The sequence below is a fragment of the Haliaeetus albicilla genome, chromosome 1 (genome assembly GCF_947461875.1).
Source record: "Haliaeetus albicilla chromosome 1, bHalAlb1.1, whole genome shotgun sequence".
Taxonomy (NCBI): domain Eukaryota; kingdom Metazoa; phylum Chordata; class Aves; order Accipitriformes; family Accipitridae; genus Haliaeetus; species Haliaeetus albicilla.
The window spans coordinates 7,384,894-7,393,833 of record NC_091483.1 but is presented as its reverse complement, the minus strand read 5'-3'; the positions used below and the strand labels follow the sequence as shown (position 1 = coordinate 7,393,833).

The 8,940-nt window shown below is 55.8% G+C and overlaps 1 protein-coding gene across 1 annotated transcript; it reads right to left on the bottom strand.

Annotated features, from left to right (window-relative positions):
- Nucleotides 1-3,121: 3,121 nt before the first annotated feature.
- On the bottom strand, nucleotides 3,122-5,848 carry SOWAHB (sosondowah ankyrin repeat domain family member B). Its single transcript, XM_069773906.1, has one exon. It carries the CDS (start codon nucleotides 5,498-5,500, stop codon nucleotides 3,218-3,220), a length of 2,283 nt encoding a protein of 760 aa, XP_069630007.1. The 5' UTR covers nucleotides 5,501-5,848; the 3' UTR covers nucleotides 3,122-3,217.
- Nucleotides 5,849-8,940: the final 3,092 nt, after the last annotated feature.

Genomic DNA, 8,940 nt, shown 5'->3' with positions numbered 1-8,940 from the left:
CTGTCTGCTTTTAGCGGTCTAATGAGTGGGTGTGAAAGCATGTGCCCCAGGAACAGGGAGGTGGTGAGAAGGGGGTACTGTGTTTTTAGGGTTACTTTTACCATAGATTAGTAAGGCTCAGAGTTCACAGGCTTGACAGTACATGATGGGCAAAAGCTAGTGGATGAAAAAACACCCCCCTCCTTTGAAGGATGTGGCTTTCAGAGTACAAAGCAGTTAGTTAAAGATAAGCATTGGAGAGCAGAGGGGTGGACTTTATCATCATCAGCTGTCGAGTGGGAGGTGTGTTTTCAAAAGCAATGAGAAGAGAGGGCAGAGTCCTGCTGTGCATTAATCCGTGATATATCCTGTGTTCCAGGGTGGTGCAAAATCAGATGCCTGGATTGGGTGTGAGGCAAGGAGCCATGTCCACCTGCAATGAGGAAACAGCAGCATGCACGGGTGTGGAAGAGGCCAGGCAGCCTGATGAGTAAGTAGTAAGGAGGTCAGGAGCGCTTTGAAACGGAGATGCTCAGGCTGCATGTGTGTGTATCCAGGGGTGGATTATTCCCAGGGGACCGGACCTATGACTCCTGTATCGCTCTACCTGCCTAACGCTCCAGGGCGGCAGTGTGATTCCTCCAGGCACGGCTGATGAAAGATCTTCCACAATGGTCTGGAGATGGGTTTCACCCTGCCCATTGTTTATTTGACCAGCAGAAAACTTGGAGCATGCAGCTTTCTGTGGGTTAAACAAATGGTTATTCCCACACGTGGTGACTGACTACTTTTAAAAAGTGTGGTGTAGGAGCTGTGCAGTATTACCAATATTAGCAATCCAAGAACCCCTATGTAATCCCAGGGTGATAAACCAGAGTGAATGCACGCTGGATCCAGTAGGGAAAGCTTTTTGCAGTTTCAGACTTCCTAAGAGTCGCTTTATAATTTAAAAATTGGAGAAAGGAGCTTGTCTGTGTCATCTCAACAGGCAAACAAACAGTGGTCACAAAATGATTTCACAACTTCTTGTTAGACTGCTGAACTACATAATACTAGGGAGAGAAAACTGCTCTGAAAAAAATGACAGACAAGATCTGCAACAGCGTGCAGAAAAAAAAAGCGCTACTTAGATTTGCATCATGGAGAAAGGTCATGGAAAGGCTGTAAAATGAGAATCCCAAGGTAGCACTGTCCTTCTCTGTCTTAGCAACACTGGAGATAGTAAGGGGAAAATCTTATTCTTTGGAAGCTGTAGATGGCTGTGGAGTAAAAGTATGCTCCCCACCAGACAGCTTTAGTCAGCTCACAAACTTTTTTCATTTGGGGTTTCTTCCCTGAAGCTCACTGTACTTAAAGGCTCTGATGGCATCCCTGATACCCCTGTCAACAGGCTGCTTTTAAAAGCTTCTAGCTGAGGCTCATGGAAGTCTTTAGCGAGCCCTTTCCCAAGGGAGCCTGGTGCATGATGTGAATTGTGGCAATGGCTCTGGATGTGGTGGAGAAGCCTTCAGCATTTTACCAGACATCAGCCACTTTGCATGCTGGTGCTGATCTAGGCTGTAACCTGCTCTGCCCTGGTTTCCTGAGCTCTTTCCCCTGTGAAAGGAGAAAACCAGGCTGGGAAAAGGCCACAACCTTTTGTGACCACAGAGTCAGGCAGAGTAGTTTTCATTCTGCAGGAAGGAGTTCCTCCCTCAACCCCAAAGCAAAAAGGAGACCTCAATTAGTGCTTGAGCAAGGACTCGAGGCATTCCCCAGCATGTGTGTTATGCAAGGGTCAGGTTCTGCTGCCCTGATTCCCGTTCCTCCCCGAAACTGCAGGCATTTGGGCACATGCCTCAAATACAAGAGCACTCCCACCTACTGCGCTGGTCTGCCCCAAAGCATCCTGCTGAAGCAGCGCCAGCAGGGCTAGTTTCACAAGCACCGACACCCACTGGTCCTATATCTGGGGTCACCCAGCAGCAGAAGCATCAACCAGGCAGTGATGTACCCCTGTCTCATGTATCTTAGCTCTCTTGCTGCCTTCATAAAGGGTGTATAGGAGAGCTGGGTTAGGCACAAAATTAACCTATTGCAATTTTTGACTGTTTAGTAGCTCATTGATGTTAAATCAGACAGCAGATTATGTTATATGACCCACAGAATCCACTGAGATTCCTAAAGCCAGCTTGTTGTTTGTAAGCTCTCAGGAATGACTGCACTGGACATCTCTTCCCTGCACCTGGACCCCCAATCCTACCCAATCCCATCACATAAACATCTGTGAGGCAATTTAGGGCTGGGGTCTCTGGGAAAATGCAGCTCTTGTTATGAAACTGCCTTCCCCCTACAAGCCTGGGAGCTGTACCACAGCATAACTCCTTTTCTGTCCAACACAGATTCCTGCAGCAAAGTTTTCCATCCCCAGGCGTGGGAACAGGGCTCTAGCCACAACATAGGTACCACTTCCTAGTCCTGCGGTGTGAGGAAAGGGACTGGAGTTGCAGGAAGGAAGGGGCAGTATTGGTGGTGCTGGCCAGCCCGGGGCAGTTGTGGGGAGGAACAGGGCTGTGGTGCTGCCCTGCATTCCTTTCTGCATGGGCTGGTGGGCAAGGCGGGCTAAGAAATGGGGTAGGTGTGTTACACCCTCCTCTACTCAGGGCTCTCCAGCTGCTACCCTCCGCCACTGCCAGTCGTTCTCTGAGGACTCTTGCTGGAAGGCTGGACCTTGATCAGCTGCATTTTAAAACGCAGGACTCGTCCTTAATCTGCTGGGATTAAAAAGGGACGCAGTTTTAGCTACTCCCCAGAATTTAGGCAGTGTAAACAAGTGTTTTGCAAACCCCAGGACCAACAACAATCTGTCGCTGTAAGCAAAAGCAAGCACTCCGCCCTGCTTGGGGCCAGGTTGTGAGCTTCACACTGGAGTTTGAGATCCCAAACCCATGGTCCCGCTAATGCTGGTGATTGTGCCTGCACCCAGCAGCCGGTGCCCACCCTGCGGGTTGCATAGGACTTGCCTACCAAGGGGTCTGCCTGCTTCCAGCAGAGTTGTTGCATCCTCTCACTGGTAGAAAAGTGAGAAATGAGAGGGAGGGCAGAGAGGCTCAGACAACAGTTCATTGGATTAATTTAACAGTACATTCTTCAGCAGCTTCAATCTGTTTCACAGCTTTTTCTGCCTGCCTGGCTTCCTCTTGTGGGATGGCCACCGAAGTCCCATCTCCACTGGCAGGGGATGCCAGGGAGCTGTCTCTCAGTCACTCTCACTGCCTGTTCCATGGGAGTCTGCCCCACGGCCGTGCTGCGGCCTGAGGCAGGCAGGCAGTGCTGTCCTGCCAGCGGACAGCGAGACCTTGCTGGCAGAGGACACGCTGCGGGCCAGGGGCTGCGTGGGGAACATAATGGTGCCTCGGGGTGCCTCCAGGAGCTGCCAGATCTCCCCCGAGGTGGAGCTGCCCAGGTACTCCCAGGGCCGGCGCCCGCTGCTGTCCCGCACCTGTACCTGGCACCCCAGCTGCAGCACCAGCACCTTGATGACGAGCTGGTGGCCGTGTATGGCAGCCAAGTGCAGCGGAGTGTACCCGCAGCCGGAGCGGGCATCCACGTCCAGGGCCAGCCCAGCGTGCTGTGCCGCTGCCGCCAGCTCCTGCAGGCCTGGCCCATCACCGTGCTTGGCCAGCCAGTGAAGGACAGTGAAGCCTGACATGAAGTCCCGCTGCAGGGCCAGCTCCGGCTCTTCCAGGAAGAGCTCCCGCACCCGAGCCCAGCACCCCGCTGACATAGCCACTAGCCAGGCGTGCTCCCGCTGCCCCAGTGGCACCAACAGCCCCCGGCTTGGGACATTCCTGAGGGACTTCTTGGAGGGCATGGTGCGGGGCTGCTGCCCGCAGTCATCTGGCAGCGATGGGGGGATGCCTTGCACCTCCAGCAAAGCAAGCTGGCACCTGATGCTCCTGAAGACAGGCAGCCGTGCTGGGGGGCTGCTGTCTGGGGCTTGGGGCCTGTTGGGGCCCTGCGCTGGCAGCAAGGACTGGGATGGGGCTGGCCCGGCAGGGGGTGGCTGCAGGGAGCGGGATGGGGCTGGCTGGGTGGGGGACTGCGGTGGGGATCGGGATGGGGGTGGCCGCACCCCGCGACCTGACGGCAGCGGCAGGGTTTGAGTTTGGGTTGGTCCGCTGGGGGTCAGCACCTTGGATCTCCTCGGCGGGGGTGGGGATGACCAGGTGGGAAGCTGCTGCAGGGACCTGGACTGTGATGGAGGCAGCCTGGCGGCCGGTAGCACATCTGGGCCCGATAAAAGCGGTGGGGATGGGGAGGGCCTGGCGGGGAGTACCTGCAGGGACCGCGACAGGGACAGCACCCCCGGGGCGGACAGCAACGGCGGGCACGGGCAGGGGGGTGGCTCGGCGACGGGTGGCCCCGGGGACCGGGATAGGGGCAGCTCGGTGGGGGACAGCACCCTGGGGCCCCGTGACAGCAGCGGGGGCTGGGATGGTCCGGTGGGGGGCCGCCCCCCTGGGCCTGCCGAGGGTGGTGGGGCCTTCAGCGGAGGCATCCCGGTGGGGGGCTGTGGCGGAGAGCGGGGCTGCGGCAGCCTGTCAGGGGGCAGCGCCCCCGGGCCCGATGGCAGTGGCGGGGACTGGGGGGGGGGCGGCCCTCTAGGGCGTTGCGGCCGCAGGGGCCCGAACGGGGCTGACCCAGGGCGAGGCAGCACCCCGGGCAGCGGTGGGGACCGGGGCCGGGACGGTCTGGCGGAGGGCGGCTGCAGGCTCCGGTAGGGGGGCGGCCCGGCGGGGGGCAGCGGCGGCGACGGGGACCGTGGCGGCCCGGCGGGGGGCAGCGCCCCAGGACCCGACGGCAGCGCCGGGGGCCGGGAGCGCGGCGGCCCGTCGGGGCGAAGCGCCCAGGGGCCCGAGGAGAGCGGCCGGGTCCGGTACGGGGGCGGCTGCGCGGGGGGCGGCGGGGAGCGGCAGCGGGGCGGCCCGGCGGGGGGCAGCGCCCCGGGGCCCGGCGGGGGGGCGGCGGCGGCGGCGGCGCGGCGAGCCCGGCGGCACTCGCAGCAGGGTCCGCCGCGGCCCCGGGCAGCGCAGCCCCCCGCGACGGCGGCCCTCGGGGGCTGTCCCCCGGCCGGCCGCCTCTTCTCCGCCACCTCCCCCGGGGGGCCGCGCCGCCGGTCGGGGTCGCGGCGGGGCGGCGGCGGCGGCGGCTCTTTCTCTTCTTCCTCCTCCTCGTCCCGCTCCTGCCGTTCCTCCGGCGGCGGCGGCGGCGGCGGCGGCAGCTCCTCGTCGAGGAGGTCGCGGTACCTGCGGCGGAGGACGATGTCCTTGGAGGCGCCGGGAGCGGCGGCGGGGTGGACGGTGGCCAGGGAGTTGACGAGGCTCTTGAAATATTCGCGGCGCTCCCGCCGCTGCTGCTCCGTCAGCGCCGGGTCGCGGAGGAAGGGCTGGAAGTGGCGGAGCAGCGCCGTGTTGGGGGCGCGGCCCCCGGCCCCCCAGAGGAAATCCAGCACGGCCTCCTGGCTCAGCTCCCGCGCCATGCTGCGGGCCAGCCGGCTCTCGGTACTCCGCCTCGGTGCTCGGCGCTGCACCCAGGTGCGCGGCGCTGCCGCGGCGGGGAAACCCGCCTCCTGCCGCGCCGGGCCTCTCCGCGGCCGCCGCCTCCTCCTCCTCCTCCTCCTCCTCCTCCTCCTCCTCCTTCGCAGCCGGGCCGCCACCCCCCCGGTTGCCTTTGCCCGGGGTGGCGGCCCGTGGGGCTGGGGTGAGAGGGCTGAGAAACAGCGGCGGTGAAGGAGGGAAGCGGGGTAGAGGGGCTGGAGGAGCCTTGCTAGTGCTCTGAGAAGAGCGAGGGTAATTTGCTGGCGTGCGGTGAGCGGGAGGAGCGCTTTATCAGTCATTGTGTCAGTGAACGGACTGGAGATGATGGGCACAAGTTAAAACGCAAGAAATTCCCTTTGCGTGGGAGGAAAAACTCTTTTGCAGGGAGGGTGATCCAAGTACTGGAGTGGGTTGCCAGGAGAGGTTGTGGTCTCCGTCCTCAGGGACTTTCAGAGCTCCACGGGACGCAGTCCTGCTCCGTGTGACCCCACCTGAGCAGAGGCTGGACCAGACCATCTCCAGAGGTGCCTTCCAACCTGAACCGCCCTGTGATTCTGTGACTTAGGAAAACCAGCAATAAAGATACACGAATGTGATGTGGTTCAGGGTAGCTGTTATTACAAGTGTGTGGGATTGTACCTACGTACAACAACTACACACAAGTACCAAGAGTGCCCAAAGTCAAATTATATCTCATATCATCTCTGTATTCGCTGTGTGCCTGAGGCAGGTTGGACACATGTTGTGCCAGACTGGGCATCTAATGTTCTGTATTGCTAATGCTGTTACCACGAGGGTGTACATTACAGCTGAGTGGGATGGATAAGATAGAGCCCCAGTGGACAATGTGTCCTGTATACACCAAGCAAATGGCAGCCCCTGCCCCAAGGAGTTTGGGGAGTGAATATGGGTGGGAAGTGTGGGAGAGAGGGTGTGCTGTTTTCTTCTGTCCCACAGTCAGGGAACAGAGGCGTGGAGGGACTGAGATCGATATAGGCTCCTGGCTTTAAAGAGGTCTGCGTCGGGTCCTAAGTCACGCCCCAGAAATCACCTCTCCTGCAGGCTCCCGGGTATCCAAAAATATTTTTAGCTGCCTGTAATCTAGGCAGCTGGAATACCCTCCAGCCCGCTGCAATTCCAGAAGTGTACGCAACCTTCACAAACCCTGGACAGAGATTGCAATAGATGGTGTGTACAGGCTAGTGATTTCTGTTTTGGTAACACAAAACCTTGGCATAACTTCTAAGATTCACCCCCTGCAAACCCGTTCAAGAGCGGATGCGTGCGGCAGTGTTGCTCTCAAGTAAGCAAGCTACACAGGTCTGTGCTTTTGGATTGCTGACTCTGAAGCAATAGTTTCTGCCTCAGTACGTTATCATGCCGGTTTGCAGGATAAATTGCCCTGTGCAGCTGCAGGACTGCGAAACTGTAACCTCTGGAGTGGTGGGAGCAGCCCTGAAAGAAAGTTTCAAGTTTCTAAGTTAGAAGTTACAGTTTATGCAATGTATCAGAAAAGTCTGCCAGTATGCCAACGTTTGGGTTGCTTGGGTGGTACAGTAAGAGAAACTGCGCTACCTGCTCTGCCACATCTTGCTTTTGGTTTTCCCTGTGGTGTATATTGTAGGAAAGTGTGGCTGCACCCCATCAGTGGTGTTCATCTGAGTTGGGTGCAGGTGCTGGGAAAAGGGTAAGTCTCATGTTAATATTTTATCATTTTGTACATGCTTTTGGTACAGTTCTTCAAGCCGTAAATACCTTTCTCTCTCTTCTTCTGATGACCCCTGAAATTGCAGTCACAACTCTGTGTTTGAGAACAGCACGCTCTCAGCGGAAGCGGTTGTGATGAAATTAATGGAGCATAATGATATAGTTGTGATCACAAATTAGAGAGGAGGGTAGATTGTGAAGATAAAAAATCCGAGTAAATAACAGTGGCAAATGACAACACTCCTATGAAAGCGTTGTTTTGGTTTAATGGACTAAGGTGTAAGCAGCAGGCTTTCTATGAGATCATATTTTTATTTAAACACTCGTGGAGGTACTATGTTCGTTACTGTAAGCTTAGCTTTGACTAAAAAAATAGACGTTTTTCTACTGAGAAACGTCAGCCCTCACTCTGTAAACTTTTTTCTTGAAGTTAGTGGAACACACTCAGGTAACACTAAGTGACTGCTGAAGTACCTGCAGGACTGAGACCAGCATTGAATGCTGATGCTTTTGCATTGCTGAGGTTGGAAAAGCCTCACTGAGCTTGTTTGAGTGAAATGGGTTGAACTGATGCATCTCACTTGACAGCCACTACTGGCTGGGAGCGTGTTGCTTACTGGATAGCTCAGATGGCGGACAATTATACGGCAGTTGGTTGTAACCTGTTTGGTTATGACTGTCTGTTGATACCCTTTGTTGGCACATGCAGAAGTCTGCTGAAAGAGTAGCTCGCGTTGATTCAGAGGCAGACCAAATGCTGGCACACGTCTCTCCCCTTACAGCCTGAGCTGCAAATCACATTTCGGGATTAAGGGAGTGTAACACTGCATACAGGCAAGGAAAAGCGCGGCCCTACTACCTGGAGTTGCTTCATCGCCTGCTTCACGCTAAGAGGTTTAAAGAGACTCTTGTTTCCCTTTATGCTTTAATGATTTACACTGTCTGTAAATCGGTCAGGTTTGTTGTGGGTAGGAGTCCTCAGTATTGTTGAATTTACCCTGGTCTCGCCCTCTTTGGGAGTTCTGGACACAGCAGGTCTCTTTGGGTGAAATTTGAATAAGTTGTGAGCAGTGCTAATCACAAAATGGAGGCAGGATCAAGCATTACTTCAACATTAAAAAAAAAAAAAAAGCCCACCACTTAGTCCTGTAGCTTCCTATTGTAGTGCAAGAAGATGTTGCCTTTAGGGAGCTATATACCTGTGCTTGTTTTTAAACAGCAGGTAAGTTAACCCAAGTTCTGTGTCTACTTGCGTATTTTCTCATCCCATATAATCTGAGAAATTGCCCCACAGCTGACACAAAAGGTTATTAAAGCATTGATGTGCCATATCTGCAAAATGATGCAAAACAGCTTTGGAAAAATGGAAATGGTTCCCGCAGGGTCTCTAGAGTGAGTGACTGGCAATTGCCTTTGCACAGGCACTGATTTGTTAGCAGCAGTTACGAAACTTTGTGGAGCGAGGGGTCTGCTTCTTCCACTGAACGCTAGGAATGCAAGGAACTACACTGGCTGAGATCTAGAGAGATTGCAGAACATTTCTTTGTTGTGATGTTTTTCCCCCCCTACTCTTTCAGCATGAACAGCCATACCCAGGAAGGTCTGTATGCATGAGTGTCACAGAGAAAACTCCACCACTTTGAGCCAAGCTTTGGGCCAAGGAAGGACAAGGTGA